General features: G+C 39.2%; 1 protein-coding gene across 3 annotated transcripts in view; it reads right to left on the reverse strand.

Moving 5' to 3' along the window:
* Positions 1 to 15,743, reverse strand: part of ST18 (ST18 C2H2C-type zinc finger transcription factor) — a 113,733-nt gene that overhangs the window by 28,590 nt on the left and 69,400 nt on the right. For all 3 annotated transcript variants that reach the window (XM_031020787.2, XM_081815997.1, XM_081815998.1), the window contains 2 exons: positions 12,370 to 12,615; positions 5,016 to 5,131 (listed from right to left, as the gene is read on the reverse strand). In XM_031020787.2, the coding sequence (XP_030876647.1) occupies positions 5,016 to 5,131; positions 12,370 to 12,615 (362 nt within the window). The remainder of the gene's footprint in view (positions 1 to 5,015; positions 5,132 to 12,369; positions 12,616 to 15,743) is intronic.

A 15,743-nucleotide genomic window follows, 5' to 3' on the forward strand; every position in this document is an offset into this window, starting at 1 on the left:
GGATGGGGTGGCTGGGTGATAGACACTGGGGAGTGTATGTGCTATGGTGAGTGCTGTGAATTGTGTAAGACTGTTGAATCACAGACCTATACCTCTGAAACAAATAATATATTATATGTTAAAAAAAAAAAAGAAGAAGATAGTAGGAAGTGGAAGGGAAAATGGGAAGGGGGGGAAATCGGAGGGGGAGATGAACCATGAGAGACTATGGACTCTGAGAAACAAACTGAGGGTTCTAGAGGGGAGGGGTTTGGGGGATGGGTTAGCCTGGTGATGGGTATTAAAGAGGGCACGTACCTGAATGGAGCACTGGGTGTTACACGCAAACAATGAATCATAGAACACTACATCAAACACTAATGATGTAATGCATGGTGATTAACATAACATAATAAAATAAAATTTAAAAAAAGAAACATAAAGCAAAGCATAATTTTTGAAAAAGGATGCAACTATAGTAAGACTTTTACAAAAACAGTGTGTAACACAGGTACATAAAGATCAGCAGTATCCACTGAAATGTTCATCTCTCTGGGGATGAAAATGAGGAGAGAAGCATGAGGTTTCTATAGAGTTAATTTCCTAAGAATTCATGATTAAATTCTATTTCAAAAATTGTTCCAATGTTTTTAGAACCCTTCCTCTTTTGTATTAGCTTTGTCCCAGTGAGAAGTGCCCATTACAAAATAATCTCACTTCATTTTTCTGTTCAAAATGGTAATGCAGGTTAATTATCAATCTTTTATACTACATTTAGTTTGGAATGACTCTCACAATTTCCAAAAATCTACCTCCAAAGGATGAAAATTTGCCATTTTTGAAGATATTCAGAGTAATATGAAGAAACAAAATCCATACAAAGATTTTAAAAACTTGAAGTAACTCCACAAGGGAGTAAGTATATGGCTGACCCCAAGTCACCTCTGGGAAGAAACAATGTTCAGTGACATTGAAACTCTAGTGTGTTTGGTACTCATCCATCACGTTGCTCCAGCTACCAAGTTCTAGGTGAACATTAAACTCATAAGAGAAAATCATATTTGAGCCAGTAATGTTTGCCTATTAAATCCATAAAGAATGCAGTCTAAGATTATTTAAAAATCAGTCACATGTCAACACAATATATCAGTGTTGCACTAGGAATAATTTCATTGAACACTTTCTATGTGCAAGGCCTGTAACAGCATTTGAGATGTGTTCCCTGCTCCCAATTCACCGTTTGTGTAGTTGGGGAAGTAAGAGGCACTGCAGTAAATATTATGTACCAATGGTGTGCATGTAGGAGACAACAAAATCAATGAAAGAAGAACACCCTTGCCCTCCTGGGGCCTCCACTCTTGTTGGGAAGGCAGACAACAGAAAATATGGGCAAGCAAAATGTATGAGTGCATTAGAAGGTGATAAATACTGAGGGACAACAGGAGTTCCAGAAACAGGGGGTAGGAGCATCAGGGCTGGGATTGGGGGATGATAGTAGCCAGGAAGACTCCTCATGTAAGTGACATTTGAGAGAAGAGCTGAGGGAGGATGAGGAGCTATGGCCCCAGCAGATGTCTATGGCATAGGGAATAGCAAAGGTGAGGCCCTGAAGCCTTAGGGAAAAAGCAGGAGAAGAGGCGGCTGGTGGAGAGGGAGGGGTAGACCCTACCCTAGGGTCCTGCGGGGAGGGGAGAGCCCATTCCCCATGTGCCATTGGAAATGGGTCCGGAGGTGATGCAGGCCTGGGAGTCCTCAGAGTAGAGATGGTTCTAACACCGAGAACCCGAGGGACTGAGTGTAGACAGAGGTGAGAGTAGGTTCCAGAACTGACCTCTGGGACATTCCATCTTTGGAAAGGCTGCACCAGAGTCTAAGCAGGAGTAACAGGTGAGGTGGGAAACTGTCCCAAGTTGTGGTACCCTAGAAGCCAGGTGCAGAAGACAGAGGAGGAAGTGATCAGCTCTGTCAAATCTGGCAGCCCCATCAAGTAGGGTCAAGAAGACTAAGATACCACACAGAGATGGGTTCCCTGGAGGGCTTAAGGATGGTTGTGGTGGAACGATGAGAACGAAGGCCTATCTGGGAGAAATTCAGGAGAGAGTCACACTTTCTTGAGTAGGTTAAGTATGAAAGGAAGAAGAAACAGGGGGTCAAGGTTAAAGCCAAGTCAAGAGAGGGGTTTTAATTATTTTTTATTAGAAAAACTGAAACATACTTTTGTACTGATTCAGAAGAGAATGATTCAGATTCAGAAGAGATCATACAGATGCTGGTGGCTAAGTGGAAGAATTACTTTTTGTTAGAAACTCTCCTTAATTGGCAGCTTTGAATATATTTGTGTATGAATATACTTTAACATTTCACCATTTACATACAGAAAATATTTTCCTGCATGCCACTCACTTCCTCGTGTGAAACACCAAAGCAGGACTATACTGTCTGCTAAGGATGTAAGTGTAGAAAAACAATGGATCCTGCCTTGTGTTTGCCTGAAACACCTCCCCCTTCTCCTCCTCACTTACCATCTATCCTGGTATCTCCACTCCCCTGCCAGATAACTGGAGGTGAAGTGGGGAAGGAACTTAGGAGCGGTTGCCATCAGGACATTTTCTTTAGTCGTCCTCCTGTGTCTCTAAAGGGCCTTATTTCTGTGTTCTCTGTGGGCTTCCCTTTTGCCCTGTCAGGGGCCAGCAGCATGTGCACCCTCAAGGCCTCAAGAGCACTCTATCCCTTTCTTTCTTTTTTTTTTTTTTTTAAAGATTTTATTTATTTATTTGAGACAGAGAGAATGAGAGAGACAGAGAGCACATGAGAGGGGGGAGGGTCAGAGGGAGAAGGAGGCTTCCTGCCGAGCAGGGAGCCCGATGCGGGACTCCAGGATCATGACCTGAGCCGAAGGCAGTCGCTTAACCAACTGAGCCACCCAGGCGCCCTATCCCTTTCTTTCTATAGTTTCTCTAGCCTCATGATCTCATGTCTGAATCTTTACATCAGTGCTTTATTTTATTTTTTTTCACGTCCATGTTTTAGATGATATTCCAGCTTCAGAATAATTTTGCACGCTGTTCTTCCTAAAGCACTACACCGTTAATTCACTTTCCTGTTTAAACCCCTGTGGTTGGCTCATGCAAACCTGCAACCAGGCACTCTTCTTAGGGCCCGGTCCTGCTTGAGTCCACACCTGCACTCTCTGTCTCTCCACATCTGGCTAGTCCTCAGGGCTCAGCTCAGGGCCCCTGCTCCCCGAAACTTTGTTCCTGCTCCGGCCTCTACTGTAGTCTCTCTCTTTTTTTTTTAAAGATTTTATTTATTTATTTGATAGAGAGAGACACATTGAGAGAGGGAACACAAGCAGGGGGAGTGGGAGAGGGAGAAGCAGGCCTCCCGCGGAGCAGGGAGCCCGACGTGGGGATCGATCCCAGAACCCTGGGACCATGACCTGAGCCGAAGGCAGACACGTAACGACTGAGCCACCCAGGCGCCCCTCTACTGTAGTCTTAACTAGTACTTATTGCTGTGGAGTGCCCTGGTCTTTAAACTCTCCTGAGTCACAGAACCCTTTGAGAAGGTGATGAAAGCCATAAAATCCCTTACCCAAATAATCATTTGCATTAAGTGTTATAAGGTTCATAGACTCCCTGAAGTACTGACTTGGATCTTCTGGGGTCAGTAGGTGTCAGATTAAGAACTTCTGATCAAAATATAAACATTTTTTCGACTCATTCACCCGAACCAGAAGCAACATTGTCTATCCCGATACCCTGTTAATTTCCTTCAAGGCACTTTCCAGAAGGGCAGAGTTCACTTCAAATTTGTTCCCCCTATATTCCCAGCATCTGACATGTGCCTAGAACATAACATAGTAGGCAGGCAAAAAATAGTTACTGAATAAATTAACAATTACTCCACTGCCAGAGAGAGAATAATATCTAGACCCAACTAGTCCTAAAAAGATGTGACTCTAAATTTAAGAATGGATTCTGGATCTTTCACTCCATCATCACAACTGACTTTATAGTATCACTGAACTCATCATCATGAAAAATGTTAAGTGATTTTTAACGGAATCCCAAAATTAAATGCAAAAATTCCCCTCAAAAAGAAAAAGCTGGCCTCTGCTTTCGAGGAGAATCTATGAGTCTGTTAAAGAGGTTAGACCTATGGGTAGTAGGTTTTTTGTATCATCCATATGCTAACGATACTATAATTATGTTATGGAAAGAAACATTAACTTGCTGACAGACTTTAGGGACTTTATATTTATTGCAGAGTCAAAAAGAAAATGGCTGCCATCTGTACCTTAAACACATGTCATATTTTTAAAATTTCAATGCAATAATTATTTAAATCCTAACAAATGTGATTAATTTCTCAAAAAATTTCAATAGAGACATGAATTAATGTACTTCCCCATTAAAAAATGTTTATGCCTTTAGTGGGCAAAATGCAATAATCCTGCTTAGAATACTATGTCTTAATGGTCCATGACACAAGCAGTGATAATTACCGCACAATGAAAACATACTATCCACTAGGCATTTTGTATATTCTTATAGATTGTTTCCTTAGATTTTCACAATTCCATGAGATGACTATTGATAGCCCTGCTTTACATTTAAGAAACTGGAGGTTCAAATGAGTTTAAAAACTATGTCTAAGGCTACGAAACTAGTAAATGGTATTCTGGAGACGCTGAGTTCAGCCTGACTCAGTGGAGCAGAGCACAATGCAAGGTTCTGATCAGCCAAACAAAACAAAACAAAACACATAAACATTTCTAGTTGCTTTATATTGTTTTTGTTTTTTCAATCATCTCTTAGCATGAAATCATGTCATGTACACTTTTTTTCCCCATAATCCTCTTAGTTCTAAGCATAAATTTAGTTATGTATGGAACATTTAACTATCGACTGGCTGAAGTTGTCCTAAAACATTCCTAAAGTCACCTTATAAACCAGGATATTATTACTCAAAATTTTGAACTTGAGTCTCCTAATTCTAGAATCTTACAGAATATGCCAGTGAAGATCGCTTACGTGATTAGTTCTTTTTTGAGATCTCTTGCATGGAGCTTGGGTTTAGGGCTTGGGATGGAGGCCTCTCCAGGAAACTTTTTTTCCTCTAAATTTTCTAGAGAGCTCACTGGATCTTTCTGGAAGAAAAAAAATACAGAAGCACAGAAGGCATTAGGCCACCCTGTAAAGACAACTGTATTTGAAGTCATCAGGGAGGAATTTGAGTTTTAGCTTAATGACTTAGCTGCAATTCTTCATAGGATTTGTACATAAAATTAATAAGGTAATAAGTATAAGGATATATCCTGATTATTATGGACCTCTATCCTTGGTGAAGAAAAATTGCAATTCATGGGGACAACTTTAAAAGTTCACATTTTGGCAAATATAACTACAGAGGCATTTCTTGAGCTATATAACAAATACATTTCAGATTTTATTGTATAATGAATGTTTCCTAGAGAACATAGGAATAGTTCTTTATATACACAGCAGTCATTGATAAAACAAAAGAAATATTGCAAAAATGAACCACAAATTTTTAAACAAAAAAGAATAAGTAAATTTAGGTTAACAAAATGTCCTTTCTAATATACAAATAAGTACGATTTAAATTGTTTGTTTAAATATGTAATAAGTGGTCCACAATATTTAGCCACTGAATTTTATTTTTTCCGGATAATTGCTTTTATTGTCACATCACTTCCTATTTTTCTTAAGTTACCTCTTTTGCTAAGTTGGTATCTCATAATGCTTTAGTCATTGGATGGAATTTCTTGCTGGATTATCACTAATTTTTGTGGCCTTCTGTTAAGCTTAATACTGATCTTGATTTCATAAGGAAGATTTAGTAACCCTTTCAAATAATTTATTTACCATCTGATATATTATCTTACAGAAGACTAATGATGGTTTTCCTCAATTACATAATTAGCTTACTTACATCTTAAGCTTATATCCAGTAAATATAATACTTCCTGGATTTAATATTAAAATCAGATTAATTAATATAGAAAACTGTATTCTAATTCTCAAAAGTACTGATCTCTTTAAAATGAGAAAACTTTGGGGCACCTGAGTGGCTCAGTCGTTAAGCGTCTGCCTTCAACTCAGGTCATGATCCCAGAGTCCTGGGATCGAGCCCCACATCAGGCTCCCTGCTCTGCGGGAAGCCTGCTTCTCCCTCTCCCATTCCCCCTGCTTGTTTCTCTCTCTTGCTGTGTCTCTCTCTGTCAAATAAATAAAATCTTTAAAAAAAATAAAATAAAATGAGAAAACTTATTTGAATTATTCAAGGTAAATCTCATTTAAATTAAATGGATATAAACATGTGATGGCAAAATTTAATTTTAATAATCCTAGGTCTATACTCAAAATCAATGGAAAAACAAATACCTGGGTTTTCTGCACCAAGGAAAAATTCTACACCTTGATCTCAGTCATAAAGGTAAGTGTAATTTTTTTCATTAATTACTTGGATAGCAATTCAGTCATTTTCCACAAAACCATACAGTGATAAATACATTGGTAAACTATCTGAAGTAACTCTATCTTCAGGCCAAATAAATAAAACCTCGTTTGGTACAATTTCTTCCTTCATATTATTTATAGTTCTAAGTTGTCATATTTTAAAATTGTTATATGTTTGAAAATAGTAGGAGATAATAGTACACCACTTAAAAATAAGGAGAAATGGGTGCTTGATTATAGGTGCCCTTTAAGATACAAAGCGAAGTACCACTTTAAAGCTACTTCCATGGAATCTATAGCAAAATAGATGGATGGTGCTTCTCCTTTTCAAGTTTTATACTATAAATGCCCAACATGAGGCAATTCCTAATTAGAAGACCTATGTACTATGGTGAGGGCTGTGAATTGTGTAAGACTGATGAATCACAGACCTGTATTCCTGAAACGAATAGTACAGTATGTTAATAAAAAAATTAAAATAAAAATACTGATTACGGGAGCAAAAAAAAAAAAAAGACCTTAAACCTGATAATGCCACCCTCTATTCCATTTGGTGCTATCTGGATTTCACCCAGGTAGTGTTTTCTGCTACAATTTATAAATGTCTTGGCTTTTTGAAAGTCGATACAAATGCTAAATCCAATATTGCCTCAGTGTGGAACAGCCTTTGTTTTTCTGTTTAGATGCTAATTTTTTTTTAAATGGCATACAGTGAATTTTATCTTTATGATAAAATTAAGAACAAAGTATTCCTAAAGGCATGTACATTTATAGATGAACATATAAATTTTATCAGCTATCATTTGACTGCTGAATCTATACATTATGGGAGACAAGGGAATAAGGGATTTTGAAAAAAATCATCAATTATGAAAATTTAAATTATTATTGTAACTAAAATGTATATAAAAATAATGCTTGCAGAATATATGGTATTTAATTTGGTATAGTAACATGTGGTAATGTTTTAAAAGGATAATTTCACTGGATATGAGCTTTTAAATATTTCATGGGTTCTTCTAAAAACTATGGACTCATATGCATGCAATTACATTATGAAATGATTGTCTTTTCCCCTTTTCTTTGCTCAGCATCCTATCCCAAGAAACCTGCAGAGAGCATACGTACTAAAATACAGGTGACCATCATTGAAAGAATTCTTAATTTTGTTGCACGATCACTTTATATTAGATGTATTTTTAAGAAGCACCCAGTAAAAAATAAGCCAATGTCATTTGGAAGAATTATTTTGAAATTTAAAATATAATTTTAAAAATAATAATTTTATCCTGTGGACATGTAAGAGAGAATCTGGCATATATGTGTTGTGTTTAGAAAGTATATGGATGCAATGAAATTCCTTCAATGTACAGATGGAAGTTTATATTGATTTCAGTAAAGACCAGAACATAATGGTAACATGAATAACAGATAATAGCATCTGGCACTTTTAACATTTTAAGCCCTAAAATCTTTGGAGAACTGACAGTTGAATGGAACTGACAGCCCTAGTTATTTCTCAGCACTTTCCTTTTGAGATTTTTTGAGTTTTTTCCAGATTCAGGATTTTTTTTAGGGGGCATCTGGACAGGCTATTTCACTAAGAGAGACAGACAATATTTTCTGAAAATTACCACCAAAATTAAGCAACTGTTGTGCATATGAACTAGATAACAATGAATTAGAAATAATCGCTCTGTTTCTGGTTGTGCGTGTGTGTGTGTGTGTGTGTGTGTACGTGTGTGAGTGTCGTGTGGGCTAAGGGTGGAGGTGCCCATGGGAAGGACAGGGTGTCAGATTAAGAGCCGACCACCACCCGGTCTTCAAACATTCACAGTATATTGCCTGAGCCGAGTGCAGCATCCAGGTGGGGCTCATTGGAAAAGACAGGCACGGACCACTTCCTGTGACTGGTTTGTGTGGTCGTGTCCTGTAGATCACGCTCAGGGGAGGTTTGGTCCTGCTGCCCTGGGAAGCACTGTAGACCACTGTTGGCTTCCCCGCGCCTCACCAAGCACCATTTCTTCTTCCTTCTCTTTTTCCCTTCCCTTTCTAATTGTCCTCAATATTCCCTAGCTGTTGGCACTTTTTGATGTGCTATTTAACCTTTTCCTTCTCTCCATTCTCTTCCTTCTCCTCTTTCTTCATTTCAGGGAAGCCCAGGCCCATTTCTTAATTTCTATAGGACCAAGGACCAACAATTTAACCTCCTTGAGCCTCAATTTTCTCCTCCAAAAACTTTGACAATAATCCTGCTTTTCATGACTGTTAGGATAATGAGACATGACTGTTAGAATAATACGATTATTCTTACTGAACTCAGTGTCCCTCTGCTACCTTCACAATGAGGACGTTGAATACAGTCTATTTTTTCAAAATAATAACTAGCAAGTATCACAGTTCTCATTTATAAGATTCAGAAGAGGGCGATAAATACTGTCTATTTGTAGATTACCTCAGCACAGATGAAGGCACAAGGAAGGAGGGGTGAAAAACTGTCTTACGGAGTTACAGTGCTGCAGAAGCACTTTTGTGTGAGTGTGTCCCCATCAGGTATAGTTTCCCCAAGCAATGAGTCACTCATGCTCAGATCACTATGACAATAAAAATTAAGCTTAAAAAATATTTTGTCGGGGTGCCTGAGTGGCTCAGTTGGTTAACCGTGGGACTCCTGATTTAGGCTCAGGTTGTGATCTCAGGGTATTGAGATCAAGCCCAGTGTGGGGCTCTGTGCTGGGTGTGGAGCCTGCTTAAGATTCTTTCTTTCCCTCTCCCTCTTCCCCTCCCCCCAAGCTCACAAGGGTGCACTCTCTCTAAGAAAACAATTTGTCAACTCAAACCTAGGGCAAGCACCTTGATTCTACGAACGCACTTAGCATTTTCAAAGTCCTCTTTTGTCATTCTTAGTGACACTGAATCTCCACAAAGCTTCTCGATTCCAGATTCCAGAATGCTTAGGTTGCAAACTGTAGCAGTAAAAGTCTGTACTGTCAGACCTGAATAAGTAAGCCATTCTGAAAAGAGCAGAAATCTAATCTAACCAAATCCATTTTCCCCATGAGCTGGGAAATAAAACAGTGTCACAGGGGGCACCTGGGTGGCTCAGTCGTTAAGCGTCTGCCTTCGGCTCAGGTCATGATCCCAGGGTCCTGGGATTGAGCCTCGCATCCGGCTCCCTGCTCAGCGGGAAGCCTGCTTCTCCCTCTCAGACTCCCGCTGCTTCTGTTCCCTCTCTCGCTGTGTCTCTCAAATAAATAAATAAAATCTTAAAAAAAAAAAAACACTGTCACAGATATATAAGCATTAGGTAAGAACATACTCCAATTGAATCCATGAAGCTGCCAAGGTGAATCCAGATGTTTTTTGGAATTATGCAAAAAAAAATGAGATTGGAAATAAAGAAAATATTTGTTATGAGACCTCATTTTCTGGCTATCTGAGTGATAAGAGGTATAGCCAAGGAGGTTCTTGAAGTACTTACTAGACCTCCAAATGAGAGGAATGTCTCAGAATGTGAGTACATTGTTGACATTGTTGCCGAGGCCAAAAATTATAACCCAGTTAAAACAATACAAGAGACCCTAAATGAAAACAAGAACCCACTTAATACAAATTTGCTTCATTACTACTCAGGACTGAATCAGTATGTCTGATATTGGAAAGAAGATTTCTGGTGATTGTTGATCATGGTCCACTTATAGCAGTCACAAGGGTGGGGACAGAAAGTCTAGGTCCCACCCTGCACATGACACTGAGATGCTCCCAAACAAGGTAGGTTTTATCCTAGTGGGATTCATCCAAGAATAGGAGCACAGTTATGCTTACTTTGTAAATATAGTCCTTCATGTGACATGAGACTTTAACTGAACCCCCCATCAACAGATCTTCTAACTAGGCTTGGGTTTCCTTTTGGTGGTGTAGAGTGGGATATGCCATGATTCGGTCCACTATTGGACTAGCTGGGGATGAAGCAGTTTTATGAATGAGAGGGTATTCCCTTTCTCTAAAGTTGGCTTCTACAGAGTGGGATTGGATCACTAATCTTGATCTCATCGTGATTGTGCTTCTCAACAACTTACACTGCTTCCTTACCTCCATTTCAGACCAGTTGTGCAGAATGATCAGTTAATGTGCATACTGACAGATTTCCAGATTATAAAAATAAACAGCAGTTAGGTGTAACTTCTGTTATTTTGCACAAGTCCAAAATGGCAGGGGGGAATGTGGTGGATGGAAGAGGTACGTGTTTGCCCATCTGTGGTCATCACTTAAGGTAAATCAGCTTCTAATACTTTGCAGGTATTAGTTTTATAATGATCAGAGTCAAACATATATTATTTTTAGAAATGGTTCTTCTAAAATAGTGTTATGATACATTAACTAAGACCATCCCTAAATACTCGAGGCAAATTTTGTAAAGCCAAGCAGAATAAAATGACTAAGACTAGAATGGCAGAATCGAATCAGAAACTGCTGTTGTGTGAATTCCCCCCCCACTTCTCTGTGATGGTGTGGGTGGTGGTGACACAGAGTCTGCCTTGGATCCTGGGGTATCCTCCAGGAACCCATCCCTGACCACTGTACGTAAGGTTGGCATTCCTTTATTTCTTCATTGTGTACCTGCTCGTGCTATTCCATTTGTCACTGTATTTATTTACCTGTCAGTGTCCCTACCAGACTGAGCATACATGTGGGGGAAGTTTGTCCCATTTGGTGCTGCTTCCCTGGGACCTATGTTACTTCTGGACATGGAGATGCCAGGGAAAGTGTGCTGAAGGAAGCAAGGAAGGAGGGAGGGAGTGAAGGAAGGAAGGAGAAAAGGAAAGGAAAAGGGAAGAGAGAGAGAGAGGGAGAGAAGGGAGGGGTAGAGGAAGGAAAGAAAGAAGGAAGGAGGGAGGGAAGAAGGAAGAAAGGAGGGGAAGGAGGGAGGGAAGAAGGGAGGAAGGAACGAAAGAAGGGGAATTGGAGAAACAACCCAATCTTGTGATCACTACTGTTTATGTCAACTTATGCTCTGAGATGTTAAAGCATATGCTAAAATCAAATTAGTTTTTCCCCCCAAAGTTTCTGTACTTCAAAAAGATGAAAAAGTGGTGCACCCTTCCAAAGACAGTGGCTATTTTATTTCTTTAAACATAATCAACCGGCAAGTATCAACAATTGTCCCGACAAACAGCAAAGCAAAGTGAATCACTACTGTAACAATTAGGGTCACATTTGCAATGATATAGAGTCTAAATAGTGGAGGTTTCTGGCCATGAATTCTTTTGGACGACACGAAATCATGGCTAATTAGACTAGGCCAGGTGGCTCAAACTAGGGAGATGCAGGCTTGATGAACCTGTGCAGTCACGACACCTGGCTACTCCAAAGATAACCGAACACACAAATGCATCTCCTTCACTTTGAGATTGATACAATTTAGACACCCATGATCCAAACACCTCAGCCAATGGCTCTATACGTAGACAGGCTAGCATAGCTCCTTCATGAAACCAAGGAAAGGATTCTTACTCATCCCTGATTTGATTTCATTTTCTACCCTCTGGTTCAGAAAGAGTTAGTAAGCTGGCATTTCAGTGTTCAGTAATACACTGCACCTTACGGGCTGCTGTATCTGAAGGGATGTCTAATATAATCTCTCACGCCGTGCACACAATTGCAGCCCTGATGGGGATCCAATTCACTCAGTGACATCATTTTAGTCAAGTGACAGAAAAAGTTGGATTCATTTATCAGTTTCTGATGAAATTTAAGATCATTACTTTACCAAAATCTAAAACAAGGTACAGGATTATGCATTATTTAAACAGGAGTACGAAAAGTAACGTAGGGGGAAAAAGCTAAGAATACTCTCCAATCATGCTCTGTCTTAAACTTAGTGATCGACATATTGAAACAATACCTCTTTCTCCTCCTCTGTCTTCCCATGAGTTTTGCTATAGTTGATAGGAGTATCCCAGCCCTCTTGATCAGAGAGAGCCTGATAGAATGCTGCATTGACCAAAATGCTGCTTGTTTTGAATGGGGAAGAGGAAGGAGTTGAAATAGAAGTGTTAGAGGAAGTTAGGGGTGCAGCTTTGTCCAGGATTCGATTTTTTTTCAGGCTTAAGTCCAATGTGCCATTTTCATCCACTTCTATCTCGGCTCCCTGGTATACAATAGGAAACAGAAAAACATTTAAGCAGTTTGCAGTTACAGCCTAGCCATGTGGGGCTTTTAAGGGATAATTTTAAATGCAAGCTTTTATGTAAGTATATCTGATTTAAAATCTAGCTTTCTGATTTGCTTTGGTTAATGTTCAATTCTTAGGCAGACTTTTAAGAGCAGCACCATTAGTGAGCTTCGTGTTTCTGGGTTTAAACAAAGTAGAGTCTAATATAAATAAGATGTTCCAAATGCTAAATGTATTGGCTAACCCTGTTTTATATATTTTTTTGAAGTTTAGCTTTAAATCTCCTTTTCTGGTTTGCAGAATTATCACTTTCAATTCATCACTTATAGCATTAACACTTGAGTTTATAAAAAGGCCCAGCACTACTTCCCAGCTCACCCCCCAATGCAGTATTAATCTAACGTGAATATATGCAAAAATAACCAGCTGCAAGAGAATTTTTACTGGAATACTAGATGAATACGAACGTGACCTTTTCCCCTGGGTTATTTGAACCAGAAAAGCTTTGTTAACGTGAGGGGCGGGGGCAGGGGCCCGAGGCAGACAGGGCAAACTGTTGTTGATTCCGGAAGCCTTCAGGTATCTGCGGCCATCAGGTCTGCTTGGAGGTAAGTTGTAGAGGGAAACTTGAGAATAAAGCTGGATTCTTTTCCAGACGCTTAGTATGAGACTTAAAACTCACTATACCTCACGGCATTTCTCCTTGGGATACAGCTGGCTATCTTTTTGTTGTTGTTGTTGTTGTTGCTGTAGTTTAAGGTACAAGTCCCAACAACTGCCCGCGTGCTCTGGATCTTCCGAAGGATGCATGCCTAAGGATGGTCCCTGTGCTGTCGCCAATTGTGAACACTGCCATGCAGTAGGACTCCGAATGTGGGAAGAGCTCACTTGTCTTTTTCCTAAGTGGGTCAGATAAATACCTCTCCGTATTTTCACTATCATCCATCAATTCACAATTAAATCTTGGACAACGTCTCAGCTCTTTTCCCTTTTGGCTGGCAAAGCAGGAGTCTCTTTGAATACGTTAGCAAGATCCCTAACCCATATGGTAGCCAGTTACTTCCCCGGGGGGATTTATTTTAACTCCCCATTTACACTCTGCCTTTCCCCCTCCCCAACAGTTGCCGCTGAGGTGTGGGCCAACGTAGCTGTGCTCCAAAGTCTCACTGCTTGCACCTGATTTGGAAAATGAGGCACCTCTTCTGTTTGCTTGTTTCACCTGCATAGTTCCTATTTTCAATCTCTCAGCCTCTGAGGTAGATATGCTTTGTTATATTTGTGGGAGGTAAATATACTTCTAATATGTTTGCACTAAGATGCTTTGGCTATATCTTTCTGTCCTTTTTAGTAAATAGTTTAATCTCCTGTGATAGTTTTAAGCCCTGAATTTGACAGTACAGCTTATCCGGGATAATAACTTAGTAACCACAACATCTTATGCCATCTGTATAATATCAAATACGTTTTTATACCAGCATTAATAAACCTTAGTTACAAAACTCCAAGATATTAACCATATCAGTGCCATGTGCTCTCTCCGTGGTACAACAATGTATTCTGCTGTGAGCACATCAAAATAATTCTTGGCTTCATAGCTGATATGTAACTATAGCAATGAAACAGAGCTATAGTAATCAAGTTTAATGGCCAATGTAAAGTAAAATGCTAAATATTGTAGTTGCTGACATTTTTCATTAAAAAAAATTTAAAAAAAAACTTGGGTTAAGACTGCACAACCAACATTCACATAAAATTCCAGACCTCTGTGACAGATGGCTTAGGAAAAAGAAGCCATGTGACTGGGCTGCAGAGTTTTATAGTGCAAAACCCATAAATAGTGCAGATTCGATCTCCCTGAAAAAACATCAACTATTCCAAGACAACACCAATATATATTTTAGTTTTTGCAGAAAAAAATTCCAAATAGTAAACAAAAAAATTAGAGATTCTCGGAGTTGTTATGTTTTACATCTTGAGTAATCACGAGCTGATTGGGGAAAAAAAAATCACTCCTAATGTTTAAAAGAGGCACTCTTGTATATCCTGCGCCCCAGCCCGCTGCTCTGAGCACCTGACTTGACAGGGAGAAAGCACGTTTGGGCAGCAGGGTACAGATGGGCTTTAAGTGAGCGCACAGATGCATTCAACAATTACACACAGTACTAGAGAAGGGTCCCTTTCTGCCCATAGATGGGTGGATCACACGTTTACTGCATGGATTTTTTATTCAGAGCCGTATCAATAGGCATCACTTCTGTCTGTGCTTGAAATTCCAAATGGCAGCACACAAAGGAGGGGGTGGTGGGAGAGGCCACAGGAGCAAGAGGGCATAACATTCAGCTGACATGGACCCCCACTGCTGACTTCTAGCATTCTGATTTCTAAAAGCGCCATTCGCTGCTCTGGATCCTTATTTTAGCCATTTAAATTTAAATTTAAAGGGTTTTTTTTTTGAGGGTAGACGTAGGTCTAATACTATTCATGTACTTTCCAAGTTAGGACCAAAATCAAGGACCATCACTTTCAGCCAATTTTGAGGTACCGATGCCATGTATGATGTATTTATTAATTAAATTATTGAGAAAGCACTTAACGTTTTCAAGCTTCCATATTTTGGGGGAAAGAAAATTGAAAAATATATTGTTCCTGCCCTCAAGGAGCTTATGTTATACGTAGAGGAGATTGTTAGTGAAAGGTAATTTAATAAATATGAATTATTATTCAACTGAAAGCTGAAATAATTATTTGTTATATAATCCTTATGTGGACCATAAAATGAGAAGTGATTCAGATGCCCCTCAACAGAGAAATGATTAATGAAATTATGCTACATCTATTTAATGGCACATTATGCAACCAGTAAAATGATAATTACGAGGATTATATTACAACAAGGAAAAGACGTCTATTATGGAAAGCAGGAAACAACCTGGCATTCCTATTATGCCTACAACCAGGGGAAAAGGGTAGAAATTTGTTTCCTGAAGAACAAAAGGGAAAACACAGAAATTACTCTACTTGTATTTAAAAGATAGTCTTAAGGCCAGTCTCCAATAGTTTCCAGGCAAATGACAGCATGATAATGTTCTAACAATTAAAAATTA

Source organism: Leptonychotes weddellii, chromosome 4 (genome assembly GCF_054177405.1).
Source record: "Leptonychotes weddellii isolate Sample4059 chromosome 4, ASM5417740v2, whole genome shotgun sequence".
Lineage (NCBI taxonomy): Eukaryota > Metazoa > Chordata > Mammalia > Carnivora > Phocidae > Leptonychotes > Leptonychotes weddellii.